This window comes from Mytilus californianus, unplaced genomic scaffold (genome assembly GCF_021869535.1).
Source record: "Mytilus californianus isolate M0D057914Y unplaced genomic scaffold, xbMytCali1.0.p SCAF_5, whole genome shotgun sequence".
In the NCBI taxonomy this organism is placed as follows: Eukaryota; Metazoa; Mollusca; class Bivalvia; order Mytilida; family Mytilidae; genus Mytilus; species Mytilus californianus.
In genome coordinates, this window is record NW_026262701.1 from 66,484,084 (window position 1) to 66,506,319 (window position 22,236).

General features: G+C 32.7%; 1 protein-coding gene across 3 annotated transcripts in view; it reads right to left on the minus strand.

Annotated features, from left to right (window-relative positions):
• LOC127701256 (zinc finger homeobox protein 3-like) overlaps window positions 1-22,236 on the minus strand; it is an 84,385-nt gene that overhangs the window by 4,093 nt on the left and 58,056 nt on the right. For all 3 annotated transcript variants that reach the window (XM_052205072.1, XM_052205073.1, XM_052205074.1), the window contains 4 exons: window positions 10,349-10,456; window positions 8,427-8,801; window positions 1,096-6,426; window positions 156-233 (listed from right to left, as the gene is read on the minus strand). In XM_052205072.1, coding sequence (XP_052061032.1) covers window positions 156-233; window positions 1,096-6,426; window positions 8,427-8,801; window positions 10,349-10,456 — 5,892 coding nt within the window. The remainder of the gene's footprint in view (window positions 1-155; window positions 234-1,095; window positions 6,427-8,426; window positions 8,802-10,348; window positions 10,457-22,236) is intronic.

Genomic DNA, 22,236 nt, shown 5'->3' on the forward strand with positions numbered 1-22,236 from the left:
ATCCACATTTTCCTTTTTGACATAAGCATAAAACATCTTAATTGCTTTTCAAAAATAAAATACAATTAATTTCATGCACTCATTATTGCAATGATGAAATCACAATGTGAATCAGCAATTTCAGAAGACAAGGACCCATAAATAATTATAGCTACCTTCAGGTGACTTTTTGTCCCCACTATTATCTTTATCTTTCTTCAGAATGTCACTTGGATTAAACGATGAACCAAGACCTGAAACAGACAACATTAACTTTAATTATATTGATTAGGATAACAATTACATACATTTATGAAACCTCTATAAATACTTTATTCTTTAATTATCTAATTTACTACTAAATTCTTTGAAGTGTATCAGTACTTAAAACAAAACATTCAGTTTACCTAACATTATTACTGTTTTATTCACTCTTTTCATGAAACTAATTTCACTGTTTTGTTCACTCTTTTCATAAAACTAATTTCACTGTTTTGTTCACTCTTTTCATAAAAATAATTTCACTGTTTTGTTCAATCTTTTCATAAAACTAATTTCACTGTTTTGTTCACTCTTTTCATAAAACTAATTTCACTGTTTTGTTCACTCTATTCATAAAACTAATTTCACTGTTTTGTTCACTCTATTCATAAAACTAATTTCACTGTTTTGTTCACTCTTTTCATAAAACTAATTTCACTGTTTTGTTCACTCTTTTCATAAAACTAATTTCACTGTTTTGTTCACTCTTTTCATAAGACTAATTTCAATGTTTTGTTCACTCTTTTCATAAGACTAATTTCAATGTTTTGTTCATTCTGTTCATAAAACTAATTTCACTGTTTTGTTCACTCTTTTCATAAAACTAATTTCACTGTTTTGTTCACTCTTTTCATAAAACTAATTTCATATCTGTTTAGGAAATTTTGAGCTTGCCATACAGTGTGTGCTCATCCATTGTTACTTAATTTTACTTTTAGTTGATTTACTTTCTCACTGGTCTTTATCCCACATCTACTCTGTTTTTGTTAGATAAAATGCAATTTTCTAATAATGTTTGTTTGCCTTGTTCATTCTACCACTTTTAAAATTTGTGATTAAAACTATGTCACATACCAGATAATCCAGCAAGTGGCATTCCCATTCCCATAGACTGAAGCTGTGCTAAGTGTGACTGTGATGACTGGTCCTCCCACTGTTTCCTATCTGTTTGTTTGTTCATGGAACCAGTCAATCCTGCCATACCTTGACTGGAAAGGTGACTCTCTGCTTCAGATTGGGACTGGACGTAGTTACGAACATGCTCTATATGTTTCTTGGTGAAGATGTGGTCTTGGATAGTGTACTTATGGGAATACTTAAAGTTACACAATTTACATTCCTCTGGAGGTTTGTGAAAGTCAAGGTCTGGATTGGTACCATATGTTTTGGACATTTGAAGTTTGGATTTCTTTTCCTTAGCTCTGGCATTCTGGAACCATACTTGTACCACTCGTTTCTGTAAACCAATGATCCTTCCCAACATTTCACATTCAGCCATGGTTGGAGTTTTGTAATCAACAAAGATGGTCTTCATAATTCTCACTTGAAGGCTGGTCATTTGAGTTCGATAACGTTTTGATGCTTGACTTGCAGAAAGGCTGCTACTGTGACTGACGGATACTGGAGAGTTAGGACCACTGGTATTGATAGCATGCTGACTGTTGTTGTAGTAATCACTTTTATTCATGGAAACATCAGATGCAGAATCATCAAAGTGTCTAGACATATTCATGTTGTCACTGGAGTTCTCACTAATATCTGTTGATGGACCATCTGATGTTTTATCATTTTCTACTTTCACCTTCAAGGGTTTGCTCAGGTCTAAGGGAGCTTCATCTTCGTTACTACTCAGTGATGGCTTTGGCTTACTCTCATGAGTCTTTACTGGTGATGGCAATGGCACTGTTTTCTCTTCCTCCTTGGATTCAGGAGCAGACAACTCATTCATGTACTTCTTGAAGGAGTCAGCATAAAATTTTGTCATTGACATCTGTAGTGGATCATTGGGTAAACCTGGCATGGCTCCAGGAGATGGAAGTATTGGCAGGAATGACTGCATGCTTTGAGGTGAAATCATCTTGCTAAAATCAGCAGATGTTGGTGTAGATGTAAACATTGAGGATGCTACTGACAGACATTCTGATGGACTTTCCAGTGCAGCATCAGGAATATTGTCTATGTTAATATCTCCTTTAGCCATTTCTTCTGGATGTTTTGTTGCAAGATGGGATTCTAGTGCAGATTTGGCTCTAAACAATGCTCGGCAGAATGGGCAGCGTTTGTGTATCAGTTGCTGATGTGCTCGATATTGTCCTTTACGTTCTCTAGCTCTAGTATTCTGGAACCATACTTGTACAACACGTTTCTTCAAGTTGACATCTCTTGAGATATTTTCCAACTGTTTACGACTTGGATTGCAATCAAGCTGATATTTTTGATACAAGTAATCTAGCTGCTCAGGCAAAATAGTTGTCCTTAGCCTTTTATCTCTTGGCTGATCATGATCATCATCATCTAAAAAAACTTCATATTTTCTTTTTAACTTGTCTGATTCTATTTGTTGGGCAGCAGCCATATTCTGCAGCACTCCAAAAGCACTGTTTGTTGCCAGTCCTGAGAATGGGTTGCCACTCATATGGATGTTTTGGTGGTCACGCCAGGCTTCAAGCTTATCAAATGACTTGTTACATTTCTCGCAGTTGAATTTAATTCCAGTTGACATATCCTGTTCCCCTGATAGCTCATATGAGTTTAATGATCCATCCTCTGATAAGTTCAGTTCATCTTTTGACATGCTGGAGAGAGAATCATTGCTATCATCATCTTCATTATATGTGCTTACAGACTGTGATTTGTCACCATCTCCAGCATTACAGTGTTTCTTTTGATGTCGAATCAAGTCATAGTATCGTTGAAATACAGCTGTACACTTCTTGCATTGGTAGTTGAGACCTGCAGTTCTGTTAAATGGTGAATTTGAGGAAGTTTCCTTTGCAGCTACTTCTGGGTTAGGCTGATTTTCATAGATCTTTCTAGCTTTCTGTCTAGCATTCTGAAACCATACAACAATAACCCTTGGACTTAAATTGAGAATCTTGGACAAATGATCCAGCTCATCATCTTTTGGGTAGGCATTCTGTTCAAAGTATTCTTGAAGAACTTTGATCTGGTAGTCAGTAAATCTGGTTCGATTGGCTCTCTTGTTGTAAGCTGAATGATGAGGAGAGAATTCAAATCTTGGTCGAATTTCTTCCACATTTGAACTGAAGCTGAGCGCAGTAGACATGTTGATGTTGACAAGAGGTGGTGGAGCTGAAAATGATGAAGTTGCTGGTGGTCCAGATGAGTTAGACATACTGTCGCTGTCATCCATCATTGTGTCTTGTGACTTAGGAGATTCTGTCTTGGGTGGAGGTTCCAGTTTCAAAGCAGAAATAGGTGCAGTCAACTGCAAAGATACAATTGGAGATGGATTGGGTTTAGTTTCGGTTAGAGAAGGTAGCACTTCCTTCTCACTAATTCTACCAATACTTGGTTCTTCCATGATATCCACCTCTTTCTTTATCACTATTTCTTGAGGATCATCTGATGATGTTATCTTCCCAGTCTTTTCATATTCCTCCAAATCAAGTGTGGTCAGTGGAGGATTGTTGAAGTTGTATGGTGAGTCCTTGTTCCTTTGTCTTTCTTTAAATAGTGTATTCCTGAACCAGTGTTTGATGACTTTAGTTGGAAGACCAGACTGTTCTGACATAGCATTGATTTGCTCCTCACTTGGTGAATTATTGATGTCAAAATATGCTCTTAGGACTTTCAACTGCTCATCATTGATGCGTGTCCTGGCTCGCTTGTTTTGATTTTGCATGGCAGCCACAGCTGCAGCTTGTTGTCCTGATGGCATCTTTGACTGAGAACTCTGCAAACCTGCATCACCAACACCCATTGGTGAGGTCAAACCATCGGGAGTACTAACTGGGAACATCATTGGCATCAGTTGTGGCTGCATATTCATCATGGCCATATTGAGTGGCATGGGAAGATGCATTCCATACATTGGCATCATTTGTGACATATCTACTTGTGGACTCATCAATGGTGGAGGAGGTGGTGGTGCTGGCGGTGGAGGCATATCTTTAACACTGCCTTCTTTGATGGCAGCATCATTGAGAGCACCTAACTGTAAACTGTCGTTTTCCTTTGCTTGTTTTATGTCCATATCATTTTTGAATTGTTCACCAAAATCTTCAACAAATATTGTTGGTACCACTTCTTTGTGAACTTCCTCCTGATGAGCTTTTAAAACCCAGACACTGGAAAACTCTTTGTGACATGTGGGACATACTCCTTTGTTTAATTCAGGTAAATCCTCTTTCTTATCAGATTCATCATCTTTCTCCTCTTTAATCTCTTGCTTAATTTCAAATTCTGTCTCAGCTTTGTCTAATGCTTCCTCCCTCATTGAAGCTGGCTGGTTGTTGAACTCATTAAACTGCATCACACATTCAAACCCAATATTCTCCAGTAAATTTCGATGAACTTGCGAACTGACACGTCCCATAAGACTTTTTGGTCTCATATGAGAAGTTGGAGTAGTCATACCAGCCTGGTACATGCATATTATCTGATGCTGTTGTAATGAGTCCTGATTGGTGAATACAGCATTACATAACTGGCAGAGATAAGTAGGTCCTACAACACTTGGTGAGTCTTTCACAAGTTCAGCCAATTCTTTCTTCACAATATCATTGTTGGCAGCAGCTTGAGCTAACATATGAAGTCCATTCATTTCTTCTTGTTCACTGATTGCAAACTTTGACTTTGAGTCGATTCTTTCTGACTTTATGACAGTTGAAGATTTGGTAGATGTACTTGAGGTTGTAACTGTCTCTGGAATTGACATCTTCGGTAGCAACAGTGGTAATCCTGTTGTCATTGGAAACTGTCCATAATCTCCAAATCCTGGCATGCCTGAGAACAACATTGATTGGTTAAAAGCAGACGATTGCTGAGCTATAATTTCTGACAACATCTTCTGTTGTTGTGACATCTGAGGATCGCTTGGCTGTTCAATCAATGGCTGCATTATATCAACTTGTCCAGTTAGCACCAATTCTTGCAGTTTTGAAGCCTTATTCTGATGGCTTACAGATCGTATATGAATGTCCAAAGTAGTTCCTTGAGAATATGACACTTTACATATATTACACTTGTATGGCTTTAGTTTGTCACTTTCACCGTTCACTATTGGGGATGTAGTAGTTGTATTTATTAATTCTGACTCTGAACTTTCTGCTGGTGGAGCAGACATTGATGATGGAGATCCTTGAGTTATCTGTTTCAGTTTATGTAAATGTGACACAGAGTTATAGTGAACAAGTAAAATGTTTTTCTGTGTGAAAGATTCCTTGCAGACGTCACACTTAAAAGGACGATTTGGATCAAGATATTTTTCCATTGGATAGCTTATTTTGTCTCCTCTTCTGTGCAACAATGTCTTATTATGTGCTGTCAAATAATTCTGTTTTGTGAATGCTAGTCTGCAACGATGGCACTTAAATTTACGTGATGGATCTTCATAACTGTTCTCTGCAATAGCCTGACTATTAATATAGTCCTCCAGAAATTGCTGTTCTTTATAGGGCATATCTCCTGCATCTTCTCTCTCACTTGTGTCCATGTTTTCATCTTCGAAATCATTCTCAATAAGTGATGAATTGTCGGTATCCATACTTTCATCAACTTTTCCAACCGTTTCATTTGAGTTCATATCTGTTTTGGCCAACAGTTTTTCTGCCTGTATTGTACTAGCAACAGGGGTCATGACAGCATTGACAGTTGTAGATCCTTCAGAATTTGTGTTTATGATGTCAGAAAGATTTTCCACTCCTGACTGTTTCAACACTGCTCCTAACGCCATTGAAGCAACATTCATTGATGCATGATATTGCTCTTTCTCAATCTCACTGATTTCTGAATGTCCAGTGTCAATGTGTTTACGCAATGCTGCAATGGATCGGAATGATCTAGAACAGAAACTGCATCGAGTGGCAGACTGAATCAGGTGAAAATGTGAATGAAGTTGAAGTTTGTCAGGTGATTTAAATGCTAGGCTGCACTGATTACACTCATACTTGTATGCGGAATGATCAGTAATGTTTGGTTGTCGTTTGGCATGGATTTCTCTGAAGTGGACTTGAAGAGCTTGAGCAGTTTTGAAATACTGATTACATCCTTTCTTCCAACACAGATATCCTGGCCCCCGCGGGGTCTGTTTCAATTCTAAATGTCCAAGTTCATTCTGATGAGCATACAATCCATCAATGTTGGTGAATGTTTTTGAGCATGTCTGACATCGGTACTGATCATCAGCATCATTCTTATCTAGTACAGCTGCTGTGTCTATGGCTGTAAAGATACAAGTAAAAACATCAAGAATATGTTTTAACAAAAAGAACAAGTTTTATTTGTAAAATAAATTTCTATTTTTTTCAGTGTCATGTGTTGTTTATATGTATTCAAGCCTTAATGATTAATAGTGTTAATCTTTGTTTTTCTTTGAAGTTGTCTACATGTATAATTTGTATTGTTCTTTGATTTTTTTACTTTTAGGTTAATTAACGGATTCAATGTAGGGGTGAAACAGGATAATTGTTTATCAAATTATTTTTATAATGTATATCATTTTTGTAAAACAAAAAAAATACCAACAAATGCATAAAAATCTGAAAATATGTGTTTCATTTCTTAATTATTTATATGTTGTATTCGATCATTTGAATGTCAGTGGTTTAATTATGTATCTATTGGACAAAGTGTCAATTTATACAGTTCGGCATTTTAAGTTTTATCATGATCTTATGTTATGTTGGTTAAACTAAGGTCTTCATATTGTCCAGGTAACTTTTATAATTCTATCACCATAGATTATGTACAAAACATGGTTTTGGTTCTTAAGAGACAACAATCAAACTAATACAATGTCCTAAGAGGGGGTGTCATCCTTAATTCCTGAAAAAATTAATTCCTGAGTAAATTCCGATAGGTGTAAATCCTGAATTCCCACAAAAATAAAGGCTCAACCCCGAAATTCCCACAAAAAGAAAGGCCCAATCCCATATTCCTGCAAATATAAAGGCCTAATCCTTACATCCTGAAAAAGGTCCTTCTGCCCCTCACCTAAGAAATGTTTAATTTATCAAATTAAGTAATATCAATTTCATTTCTGTTTTTCAAGACTTATTTTAGATATCTACAAAAATTACAGGATATAACAGTTATATGTGGGTCTCATTGAGGTCTAAGCGTGATGCGGGATTGGCTGATTTTTCGTAAGCGTGACACATGAAAGTCAAATTATTGTGTGTGAAAACATGAGTCATGAAATTACAAGCATTATGATAAGCGGGATAAGGGAATCTGACATGATCCGGGATCAAACCCCCCAATGAGACCCCCTTACATGTTATAATTTGATGATAAGTTTTTGTTTATTCAATATAAACTTTCTACCCATAGATTATACTGATAGATATAAAGAGGTTTTAAGTTTAAACACAACAATAATTAATGCATTTTTTTAAATGTAATAACACCCAATACATTGTTGCCTTTAAAATGTATGAATGGTTGATATATATATATATATATATTATTAATTCGTATATTTTAACTAATTTGATTCGTTCAGGGATAGTCACATGTTAAACTATATTTTCGAAGGTAGACAGAAAACGGCGGATAGCAAAAAGCATATTGCATAGCAAAAAAGCATATTGCACGGTTATTTTTAGAAAATCTAAAAACCGATATACTTTGTGACGTCATGTAATGAATTTCATGATATTGTTAAAAGTTTTATTAAAAACTATAGAAAACAAATCTTCAAATACATAAGGTGTTAAAAAACAAACATAAAAAATAAATGAAACTAGGAGACAATATGATGTCTATAAATTTCCAACAAAATCAAACGACGATTTTGATACAAATATGGTCAGAAATTAATAATATAACAATTATAGCCTATGTATGAGGTCAATACAGGATATATCGACCCAAAGAAGTATATTGACCTCGGACTTCGTCCTCAGTAAATATATTTCTTTCAGGTCAATATATCCTTGTATCGACCTCATACAAAGGCTATAATTGTATAATATCTATGTTATATTTTGATGTATGAATGTAAACTGTAAACATGTATTTTGTTTGAGGGCCTCTATGAAAATTAGACTAGTTCTAATTGAGTTACCCTCTTCAAATAAAGAATTTATTATTATTATTATTATTATTATATATAAACTAAACCTTCAAATTTAATCCAGAGACGTTTTTTTTTCCTAAACTTAATTTTTTTCCTTAATTTAATTTCTAAACTTTATTCTAAACTATGAATTGATGTTTACCTTCTTCGGCAGCTAGACGAGCAGCTTCAGCTTCTAAAGCTTCAGTATTAATCTCCCCAAATTCATCAATGGGCATAAATGGTGTAACTGTTGGTATACTTGTTGGTGGCATCATCCAATCTCCTTGGTCAACCATTAACAAAAGACGTTGAAGACCTTCTGGTTTTACGCTATGTGTGTTCATCAAATGTTTCTCTAATCCACGTTTCTCTTTAAAGTCTTCTTGGCAAAGTGGGCAGAGAATCTTTGAGTCATTTTGAGAATGCTGAGATATAACATGGGCTTGTATCCTCATTTCATTAACACTGCTATAGTTACAGTAGGGACAAACATGTATTTGATCCTCTTTCGATTCTGTAGGTGTTTTTGCTCGATCTGCAAAATATAAACAATTACAAATCAACATATTTTGATTATAGTCATGTTTCAAACCTGTAATATTACAAATGTGAATTTAAATTCCTCATTAAGTATTCCAATTTCATAAACATAAAACTAATCAAAAAAATATATAAAAACACTTTTTCAAATCCTCATTCAATAGTAGGTAAAGACATAATTATTCTATAATATCAATGAGAATCCATCACCAAAGAACAACAACACAAAATCAACTTAAACACATTAGTAAAAGTATTTAATTTACTTAAAAAGTTTATAAATAAATGTGTAAATTTCATTTCCAATGTATATGTACAACTGATCAAATTAACACCCATATTTAAATGTTTCGCAAGAATTTTCTTACAGAAGGAAATTAACACAATTTATATATAGATCATATATGTCTATCTTTTTTATCAACTTAGTGAAAATTAAATGAAATGAACCAACTTTAGCCCACACACTAACAGCTAATTAATGAATTCCACACATGATGCAACGTGTTCATTTCAATGATTGTACATAATGATTTTCATTTCACCCTGACTGCTACTTATTTTCCAATAATAACTTACACTTTGTTTCAAATGAAATATTCAATTATTTATAGCAAAAATCAATTAAGATGAAGCCAACAAAACAAAATGTCTTACAGTTAAAAACAAAGTTTCAAATCCTGTGGTTCAATGATAATATTACATAAAATGACAAATATTTCCTACCTGGTTAAGTTTTATCTTTGAAATATTAAGCCTACAGGTGTTACAATTACTTTGTCCATTTAGTCATTATCTATTGTTTGTTTCACCCATTAGAAACCAGTCCATTTTGTTGACACAAAAATTTAATTTCTATGCTCATGGCAATTAATGTGTTGAGCTATTTAATTAACAAAAGCCATAAAATCTTATTCAATACAATGCCTTATCAGCTTGAACAGAAATTAACAGTATTATTTCAGGCCAGTAATTATTAATTGATTTTTCATTAATTAAGGACAGATCCGGGTTATTGATTCAAGTTAAGACAAGAGTTAGTAATTAAAGTGTCAGCTATAAATAATGTAATTATTGATGACTTTTTCTAAAGTCCCTGAGCAAAAATATATACATGATGATATAAAAATGCTCATGTCATATTGTTTCAAAAAATCCATTTGATAAATGTAGAAATTTATACATTTTCTTGTAATCTTTTAAGGATGTAACACTTTGCTGCATGTCTTGTTTTAGTTTGACAAAGACAATGTCAATTAATTTTTCAATTCCTTAATTGTTGTATGAAATCAATTAACAAATTAATCTTTTCAAATGCACATTTCTTAATTTACAGTTTATCTCAGTTAACAACATTATTTAATTTAAAATAAACAAATTCAGTCTATTAATTGTAAATGCAGAAAAATGTATGAATTTTCTACATATTATTGTAAAACACATCTTTTTAACTCCCCCTCCCAAAAAATCATCTTATCTAAATGTTGCAAGTCAAAAGAAAGCGACTGTAGAGTTGCTTCCCTTTGTCCACCTCATGCTTACCTAAACTTTCTGGTGTGCTTTCTTTACTGGTCGTTGGATGATCAAACTTGTCCTGAATGTCGTTTTCGTAAGACGAGGTCACAGTATCTTCATCATCTAATTCTCCATCTACAAAATTAATCAATTAATTAATTAAATTGTCTCTATCTCAGAAATCGATTCTGGAAAAATAGCACACAAACAGTACAGACGCAATTAAGACAGTTGATTGTGGATTTAGAAAGTTATTGTTGAATGTTTCCATTGATTTCATTATAGCTGAATTATCTTTTGTGATAATTAGAAATCAGATATTGAAAAATATCCAGGATTAACTAGTTTTCACCTTGACAACATCACCTGTGTACCTTAATTACCAACAAGTGCTATGCCCTGTCACAAATTTTGATTAATCATGTCTGTTTCTGATTAATTGACTATTTCTATCACTCTGCTTTTTCTAATGAGCATATTTCTATTCAAATTCACATAAACAAAGCTTTTTATAATGATAACAAAATTCAACACTTCTATAAAAAATTAATAGATTTTTTTAAAACCTAAATAAAAGCTGTTCATAACCTTGAAACTGTTAACAATTTCAATATTCCAGCAAAATTCTGTCTCCATGAGTATCAGGTAAATATAATTAGCACTGATCAGTAGAAATGTAGTGACCAAACCAAAATATACATACAAATAAGGCCATACAATTTTTTTTTTTTAAATCTTTTGGAAGATATCAATTTTTTTTAAGAGCCCATGTTACAGTTTTATACTCTTCAACAGAAGGAAATATTCAATAGTAGAAGTTTTGCAAGATTAAGAAGTTTTAAAACTTGATCTGTTCAAGATTCAAGAAGGGGGAAATGTATAAGAATGAAAAATTGATTAAGCCTGGCCTTCAATGAACAGCTTTCTTAACCTGTTATTCAGGTAGGATTCCAGTGTCATATCTAATTTTTCATTTCACACAACAAACGGGTGTCAACCTATAAAGTGTAATTATTTAATAAAGAAAATGTCCAACTGAGTATTATCTTCTAGCCCATTTAATCTCAAGATAAAATTAGGAAACTTTAATAGGGTTTGAGAACAATTATATTCAGGTATTCAAAAAATCTTTATTGTGAAAAAAAAAGACATATAAAAAGGTAATTTAATTTGGTGAAATCAACATGATGAAGCCACTAGTCACATTTTTTACCTGTATGATACTGGTAACTGTAAACAAGTATTGCTTCATCTAATCATACAAAAACAATCAGCTTTGTGCAGGACAAAAATCTATGTAATTTGAGTATTTAATTTTTTCGCTGTGACAGGATGTCTTAAATTAACAGATCTCGGTCTAAACACTTAAAACTATTTCCTTTGAAAACAATTAGTGTAATTATGGTCTTTATCCTGATTTAACTTGATTAAGTATTTAAATTTTACTTATACAATTAAAGGAAGTCCTTATAAACTAATTCTAAATAGAAAATCTACACTGACCTAAATTAAATATAAATTGACTATTGTTTTCACAACATACTTTAAAATTCCCTTTTGTTTTCACACATTCTTTACAACCTTTATAATACCCCATTGATAAACTTACATATCCAACATGTAATTAAATACCCTTAAATTACCTCCATAAACTTCATCAGTATGACCCTTAGGAGAAACTTGTATCTTTTGTTATATACATTAATTTTCGAGTCTACTAATCAAGCGCTACAATTATTTGTAAGTAGAACTAAAATGAACAATCATCTTCTAAAGTTTAATATAAAACTTATTTATCATTTATTCTTTGCATCTAACAAATGGCTTTTCTAATTACATCTATCTTAACAATCAAGACATGTAGAAAATAAACCACTTTGTAAAGTAGAAGTCATTCAGTAGAAAACTGGAAGATCTGTATCTGCTTTACACATAAAATAAAAACCCAATAAGCTTATGATAAATGTGCATATTTGAAAGAATTACATTGCTGCAAAGGAAGTCAGTCTGCACAGTCTGGAAATGGCAATGTAAGATATGCTATGAGGACACTTAGGATTGTTAGGTTTTGCAAGTAAGAGACAAACCACAAACAAAGGATCCCAAAGACACCACAAAAAACAACCTAAAAGCATCATAAATCTGGAAAAAATGCACATGTTTATCGTGGAAAATTACAACATACTCAGCATCTATGGGACATTATGGGATAGGGGAGAGACAGGGACTTATCTTCTGCTTTTTATTTGAATATATATCTACAAACTTATACTTTTTGGTTCCGATTAAATCTTTTATTCAACTTCAATATCAAAGCCTTTTAGTAAAACTATAAAATTAATTATGACAAAAGCAATCTTGCCAAATTATGGACAAAGGTTTATATGCAGCAAGATTTCATGTGCAGCCAGCAACTGAAAAACTTAAATAAATGGGGAATGTGTCCATGGGACACAGATAATGTCCCCGCTTGCATATATAGCCTTGCTTTCTACCTGTTTCTAAGCCTTGTACAAATAAAATTTATATTTCGAACAATGTACAGTTATTCTTTATATACTGCAACTCCTACAACTGTTCCAAAAGAAATATTTTGGGTAAAAACCATCATTTTTTTAATTTGGAGTGAACGATGTAAAAAGTCCATGAACCTGTCCTTTTAACCAGTCATAAATAAAACTCTACAGAAAAGCATTGTCAACGTCATAAACAAGGCGATATACGGTCAGTGACTGTATATCTATCACAAATGATTATACAGTCAATGCAATTTGACTGCACAAATAGCACAGCTGCAGTATACAACGTTATAAAGGGACATAAAAGTGACGCTACCCAAATTTGTACTTGATCTGAGTTTTGTTGTAATAAGCATTGTGTATAAGTTTTATAACATTTGGTTGAAGCAAACTTAAGTTAGAGAACGGAAACGAAAAATTCAGCAATTTTCCAATTTGTAAAGGGACATAACTCTAGAATGATAAAAGTGACGCCACCAAAATTCAAACTTGATCTGTGTTTTGTGGTAATAAGCATTGTGTATAAGATTCAAAACATTTGGTTGAGGCAAACTTAAGTTGAATTTTTCCATTTGTAAAGGGCATAACTCTAGAAAGGTAAAAGTGACACCACCCAAATTCAAAATTGATCTGTGTTTTGTGGTAATAAGCATTGTGTATAAGTTTCATAACATTTGGTTGAGGCAAACTAAAGTTAGAGAACGGAAACCAATTTCAGGATGTATGGAAGTATGGACTGATGTACAGGCAGACAAGGGTAAAACTTAATGCCCACTCCTCTATTACAGGGGGGAGGGGGGGCGGCATAAAAGTGAACAACACATGTGTTTATTTTAAAGAGCATGACAGGTTTCAATAATTACAAGAATAAAGTAGATCCTATTGAAATGTGAGGAAATGATTTATGTGTTGTTATCTGCCATGATAATCTGTCTAACCTAAGATAACTCTGCCTGACATAGACCACATCAAACAATAACTCCTGTGGTGTACTAGGTACTTGTTATTGTAAAGATTTTCATCAATAACTTTTTCTCCAGTCATCAAAAATATGTATAGAATTCCTAAACTACCCCTCTGGAACTTCTTGTTTCTCTGGTGCTGATTAAAAAAGATGTGGGATTTTGATTGTTTATTATTACCTCCCTAATTTTCATTTCCCAAAAATAAGGAAGAGTATGTGTATTGAAGTTAGAATTTTTTAAAGATGTGTACGTAACATTTATATTCCAGACAAAGTAACCTTGTAACCTGAAACATTGAAAGAAACACTGCATTATCTCACTAATTCAAAAAAAATTCCTTCAACTGTTATTTTAATTTGAAGAAGGTAATGCCATCAAAAAAGCAATTAATTCACAGCCCTATAATTTAAGACAGTAGAAACATTTCCAACAACTTTTTTTCATCAAGCAAGAAAAGTTATATGGTAATAAAACTGGATATCTTTTAATCACTGAACAGTTCACTACATTCTATTGTTGAGGTCCTGAATAGGGGTATAATGACAGCTGTTAGTGAAAACCATCAACTTTCATCTTTACAATAACAAAGGTTTATAGATCAACCACTATATTTAAATACATCCAGCAGTCAATATCCAACATGTTATAATTAAAAAGTTTCAAATCAAAATTCCATCAGTTATATAGTTTAAAATATTTAAACTGCATGTTGATATTAACTGTATCTCACAACTTCTACTGGGTGTTTAATAATAGGTGCCTCTGACTAGTTCTGTAGCCCTTGCATGTTCTCTCTCATCTAAGAAACTCTTCATATTGATGCACTGGATATTAAGCAAACAAAAATCAATCAAAAACAGGCACAATAATTCAAGGTACAGCTATAATTGATTATAAAAATGTGGTATGATTGACAATGAGACAACTCTCCAACAGACATCAAATGACATAGAAGTTAACAACTATAGGCCTTCAACAATGAGCAAAATCCATGACGCATGGTAAGCTATAAAAGGCATCAAAATGACAAAATGTAAAATAATTCAAACGAGAAAACTAATGGCCTCATTTATGAACAAAACAATAAAAGAAAAACAAATAGGATATACAGCAACAAACAACAACCACTGAATTACAGGCTCATACAGAATGAGGTGAGGTTAATCTTGTTTGCTGGTGCCAAATTCTCCCCCTAAACTTGGACAGTGGTGTAACAAAACAACATCAGAACAAACTATAAAAATCAGTTGAAAATGGTTCAACTCATCAGATCGATACAAAGCACTAAAAAACCCTAACAAAAACACAAAAGACACAAAGTTCTGAGAGTACTCGCAGTTACTGAAAGCTAGTTCAAAGCCAAAAACATCTAATAAACAAATCATGTATTTAAGACTAAAATATCAATCAGTACATATCCAATGGATTTAGTGTAAAGACAGTCAGAGAATAACACCTTTTGCAATGCCAAAATATAGGTATCAACAGATAGGACGACCATGAATGTACATATGTGTATAACAATAATATTTAGATTGGTTTTAATTTACTTATACCAATAAAAACAATATTCGAAGATCTAATAACAGTGTTGAATTGGTAATCTTTTAGAATAAGTTATTTAAAGGATCATTATTTTACTTGGATTGTATCTAAATTTTACAGGACTCGGTTACCAACATCACCTTAAAAATTAATTGTTCATTTTCAGAACGAAATGAATGCTGCCTGAAAGTGAAAGATCGAAATGAATGGGAAAAAATTAGTACTTTGTGTTTGATAACAAGGTTTAAAATAAAAATAAATTGACCTTCATATTACCTTTAGTATCAAATAAGTGGACAGTCCAAATTATACATCTGTTCCTAATTAACAATCACCTGTCAAAAATTTATTGTTTTATGTCAACTGAAAGAGTAAACAGGTTTTACTTATGTGTCAAAACGTCACTTCGTCCTAATTAAATAAGTTCATTAAACATAACCCAAGTATTGGTCAAAAAGGCATAACTTTCTGTAGTGATGTGGAATGTAAGGGTCAACTATTACTTATCACTTGTGTTGTTGTGAATCAAACCTTGCATTGGTATATGATAACTAAAATAAATGAAGAATATGTCCATGGAACACAGATACCTGCAAATTCTGCAATTTTTCAATTTGGAAAGGGACATAACTCAAGAATGGCAAAGTGATGCCATCCAATTTTGAAATTGACAGACAGACCTACAGACAGACAAGGGTAAAACTTAATGCCCCCTCTGCTGAGGCAGGGGCATAAAAACATAAAAAGTTGTCCTGTTTTCAGGTCAACCTCCAATTTGCAACAGCAAAACAATAATTGTCAATGAAACTGGCTTTTTTACGTATTAAATATGATTCCTCCTACACCCCTTATATAATTAACCAGATTGTTACTAAAGGTGTAATACCACCATTGATTTTCCCCTATTAGTCTTTGTTAAATTTGCACTTTTCAAAAAATTGTGCAGAATTTATCTTTGTTTCAAATAAAGAAATACTTGGCATGAGTAAAGTTTGATCCTGTCCAGTACTATAGAAAAAATTTCACATAACATTTCATTGCATATAAGAAAATAACCATCACTGGAAGTTAACCAATCAAATTTTCCCCCTTTTTTAACCTGTATACAAGCTTTAGTAACCATGTAACCTCAAGTTTCCAAAATATTCTATAGAAACCCCAAATAAAAAAATAATGGTGCTTTGAAATACCCAAGATATATGTTTATGACCCAGAAATGTTTTACTGCAATGAAATGTAGGATCAATTACCTACAACTGTCAAATTCAAGGGAATATTTTTTTTCGACCTATTTTCGTATGCAACCGGATGTGACGTACTATGATTTGGTGGTATTACACCTAAAGAAGACTTTTTTGTTAAATAAACTGAATGTGACTTTTTTCCTTTGTTATGCTGGTTATTTCAAGCATTCCTGTCAAGTTTTGTCATAATCAGTTCAATAGTTTGAGAAAAATCTAGTATAATGTAAGACGACATCTGCAGCGATTCGAGCAAAATTTCTTCGAAAAATCCAAACCAAGCCGCATCATGATAGAATATAGTGTGGACCAATAAATGATCAAATATTTATCTCATCTGCCTACAAACAGTTGAATATGATACAAAAGATGACTTTAGGATGATAAATACTACCAATGGACCTCTTTGTCTTCCTTATAAGGTCTCTTTTGGTCCATTTATACCTCTCATTTCCTCAAAATTTTTACTTTATAGGCCAATAAATAAAAATTTTGGGGTAACTTTCACTCATTTATGATAGAAATGTTATAATAAATGATTAATTGAAGTATTCAAGCTGAATGAACTATCCGTATAAAAGTTTACTGTCTCCAAGGAGGTTTCAATAAGTCCTTACGTAAAACTTAAATTTACGCCGCGTTCCAGAGAGGGACATAAAAAGCTTCTCTTTTGGTGAATAATTTGTTGTTACTGCTTTAAAAATAATTTCATTTACTTAAAACTATATATTTATTAAAGTATTTCTTAGGAAAAAATTTCTAGTATAGCAGAATATAAGAAAAAAGGAGAAAAAGCTCCCCAAAACTCTAAGTATGGCTTATTCTGTCAACTAATATTCATGGTAAAGTCCTATTTCAAGGAAATTTTCTCATAAAATGTGTTTTGGAGACTCAATCCACTCAGAATATTTCATTATTAGTAATATTTCACTTAAATAGCAAGAAATTTTAACACATGAGAGTACTCACAAGGTCAAAGGTGCATGTACAGCTTCCTATATTAGGTGTAATACCACCATTGATTTTCCCCTATTAGTCTTTGTTAAATTTGCACTTTTCAAAAAATTGTGCAGAATTTATCTTTGTTTCAAATAAAGAAATACTTGGCATGAGTAAAGTTTGATCCTGTCCAGTACTATAGAAAAAATTTCACATAACATTTCATTGCATATAAGAAAATAACCATCACTGGAAGTTAACCAATCAAATTTTCCCCCTTTTTTAACCTGTATACAAGCTTTAGTAACCATGTAACCTCAAGTTTCCAAAATATTCTATAGAAACCCCAAATAAAAAAATAATGGTGCTTTGAAATACCCAAGATATATGTTTATGACCCAGAAATGTTTTACTGCAATGAAATGTAGGATCAATTACCTACAACTGTCAAATTCAAGGGAATATTTTTTTTCGACCTATTTTCGTATGCAACCGGATGTGACGTACTATGATTTGGTGGTATTACACCTAAAGAAGACTTTTTTGTTAAATAAACTGAATGTGACTTTTTTCCTTTGTTATGCTGGTTATTTCAAGCATTCCTGTCAAGTTTTGTCATAATCAGTTCAATAGTTTGAGAAAAATCTAGTATAATGTAAGACGACATCTGCAGCGATTCGAGCAAAATTTCTTCGAAAAATCCAAACCAAGCCGCATCATGATAGAATATAGTGTGGACCAATAAATGATCAAATATTTATCTCATCTGCCTACAAACAGTTGAATATGATACAAAAGATGACTTTAGGATGATAAATACTACCAATGGACCTCTTTGTCTTCCTTATAAGGTCTCTTTTGGTCCATTTATACCTCTCATTTCCTCAAAATTTTTACTTTATAGGCCAATAAATAAAAATTTTGGGGTAACTTTCACTCATTTATGATAGAAATGTTATAATAAATGATTAATTGAAGTATTCAAGCTGAATGAACTATCCGTATAAAAGTTTACTGTCTCCAAGGAGGTTTCAATAAGTCCTTACGTAAAACTTAAATTTACGCCGCGTTCCAGAGAGGGACATAAAAAGCTTCTCTTTTGGTGAATAATTTGTTGTTACTGCTTTAAAAATAATTTCATTTACTTAAAACTATATATTTATTAAAGTATTTCTTAGGAAAAAATTTCTAGTATAGCAGAATATAAGAAAAAAGGAGAAAAAGCTCCCCAAAACTCTAAGTATGGCTTATTCTGTCAACTAATATTCATGGTAAAGTCCTATTTCAAGGAAATTTTCTCATAAAATGTGTTTTGGAGACTCAATCCACTCAGAATATTTCATTATTAGTAATATTTCACTTAAATAGCAAGAAATTTTAACACATGAGAGTACTCACAAGGTCAAAGGTGCATGTACAGCTTCCTATATTAGGTGTAATACCACCATTGATTTTCCCCTATTAGTCTTTGTTAAATTTGCACTTTTCAAAAAATTGTGCAGAATTTATCTTTGTTTCAAATAAAGAAATACTTGGCATGAGTAAAGTTTGATCCTGTCCAGTACTATAGAAAAAATTTCACATAACATTTCATTGCATATAAGAAAATAACCATCACTGGAAGTTAACCAATCAAATTTTCCCCCTTTTTTAACCTGTATACAAGCTTTAGTAACCATGTAACCTCAAGTTTCCAAAATATTCTATAGAAACCCCAAATAAAAAAATAATGGTGCTTTGAAATACCCAAGATATATGTTTATGACCCAGAAATGTTTTACTGCAATGAAATGTAGGATCAATTACCTACAACTGTCAAATTCAAGGGAATATTTTTTTTCGACCTATTTTCGTATGCAACCGGATGTGACGTACTATGATTTGGTGGTATTACACCTAAAGCAATGTCAATCAAAATTAAATAAACCAAGAAGACTTAAAAAAATGAAAAAAAATCTGACTTTATGAGAATAGATAAAAAAGCCAAATATGCAAACGTTAACAACTAACAAAGCTTCATGTTCCACTTGTTTGAATTACATTATTCACTAGTAAGCACTGTTCCAGAGAAATACCCAATCTCCCTTCAAAACCAAACTTTGGAAGAAAAGTATGAATGTAATTAACAGAAATGTTATCGATCAGCTTCCCAATTACACATAAGTTAAGTTCCTATTTAAATGGTTTAATGAGGTCATTGCACATTACAAAATATCATATTGCCTTTTTCCATTAAAAAATTGGAAGTCTTTGCATCTTTAGATTTAGTTTAAGTTTTATAAAATGATTTTGATTGTTGTGAAAGGTTTACCTAAAAAAAAAGTCAATGCAATGTTCTAGATGATTTGACTACCATGATGTCCCAGCAACTTAAAAATAAACTGTTATCACAGAGATATGTCTCGCCTTTTTGTAATTTTGATAATGCAAATGTTGAAATTAAAATAGCAATACTTTAACATGTAAGTTATGCAAATATTCAAAGTCGATGAACCATGACTGAAGGTACATGGCTAAACAATCTCCATGGAATGAGATGTGCCAATGCTAATACAACTGCATACCAAATACCATTGACTTATTATAAGTCGTTCCCTTTAAACAAACCTAAACACAAACATTAACTTGTAAACTATGTAAAAGTTTCAATGTCAATGAACCATGATCAGGGGTGGGGCTATATAATCTCCATGGAAATGATACTTGCAAATGCCAATAAATTTGCATACCAAATATCATTGACTTAAAATTAGCAGTTCATCTTAAACTGATCTAATCACAAACTAATACATGTAAACTAAGCAAAAGTTTCAAAGTAAATAGACCATGACTGAGGGGGCGGGGCCAAATATTCTCCATGGAAATGAGATGTGCTAATGCTTATACAACTGAACACCAATTAACATTGGCCTACCACTAGTGGTTCCCCATAAATTGACCTAATCACAAACTAATACATGTAAACTATGAAAAGTTTCAAAGTCAATAGACCTTGACTGAGGGGGCGGGGCCAAATAGTCTCCATGGTAATGAGATGTGCCAATGCTAATACAACTGCATACCAAATATCATTAACCTACCACTAGTGGTTCACCATGAACTAGACCTAATCACAAACTAATACATTGTTGACGCCGTCGTCGCCGCTGACGCCGGAAACAGCATACCTATGTCTCGCTTTTTGACTCCGTCAAGGCATGACAAAAACATGAGACTCTAAAGAGCCTGTGTTGCTCACCTAGGTCTATGTGCATCTTCTTATTTGTAGATCTTGTCTTCCTGATCATTTTTGTAATTTATTATCTAATAATTACATGTATGTTTCATGAGAATCTGTTATTTTGATTGGCTAACAACAATTGCACGTCATTCAAAAATTAACCTTCATATCAAAATGAAATGTTACATTCGTGATGACACATGCTTCCACAAAAAGCGCACAGGTAAATAAAAGAAAAACTTGATAAAACTTTTTTTCATGGTCTTGGCATAAAAATGTAATTATAAGAAATGAATGCTTTTTTAGTATTTTGACAGGGTTGTAAAAGTGTTGATCGTGCACACATTTTTAGAATGAGCGCTTCCACGCTTCATACAAAATATGCTTCGGTCAACACTTTTACACCCCAATAAAATTACAAAAAGAAGCATTCATTTCTTAATTATATATTCCAAGAAAATAAAAGCGCTGTGCCTTTGCTTTTTGGGTTTTTTGTTGTTCATGTACTGATTTTATGTCATGAATGGATACCCCATATCCTTTTTTTTTCTATTAAAAATGAAAAGTAAAGGTAAAATGTGTCATTTAAGGGCAATATCTCCTATAAGAAGTAGTCAAAACTTGGATTTTACTCCTATCTTCTATTTTTTGCCATGTCTGCCTTGTTGGTTTGCAGTCAGGGTCATCAGACACATTTTTTAAAACAAGATACCCCTATGATGATTGTGGCCAAGTTTGGTTAAATTTGGCCCAGTAGTTTCAGAGGATGATTTTTGTTAAAGTTAACAATGCAGAACACTAAGTGATGAAAAAGCTCGCTTGGCCCTTTGTGCTAGGTGAGATAAAAGGCTATCAGAGCAATCTCAGCGTACAGTTACCTCATTTATTGGTTATGAAAAATTTGAGAGAGAAAACAGAAAGGAAAAATCTTCAGTTATGAGCTTCTGAAAAAATATTGGCCAGCTTATAAATTAGAGCTGACATACTACTGCCAATGGTCTGAGTTAGCAACTTAAGCATCTTTTTCTAATGGTTATTTTGGAGCACAGCTATTCCAGTGAGCTCTTTGAAAATTTCCAAATATCATTGTAACTATTGATAAACAATCATTTGTAATTTAGAATAATCATGCTACATAGCACTTAAGCATCTTTTAATGAATATTTTTATTTTGGATTTTATGAAAACATGTAATATTCATCAGGTCTTACTGTTTCATTAAGATAGGAGAAACTGATGTAAATTACATACATATTTCTATATTAAATGTCTAGCTTTTCTGATACTTTACATTAAGAAAAGTAATATTATGGCATTTTATTATTTGTGTGTGATAACAATTAACAAACTCAGACGGTATTCATTGATTTTTACGAAAAAGAAAACGTAATAGTCTTCGATGACCTCCTCGAAACATAAATCTCTAGTGACAATTGCATGTTGATGGACGTTTTTGTTATATAGAAATTTCCACAAATTTGCTTTC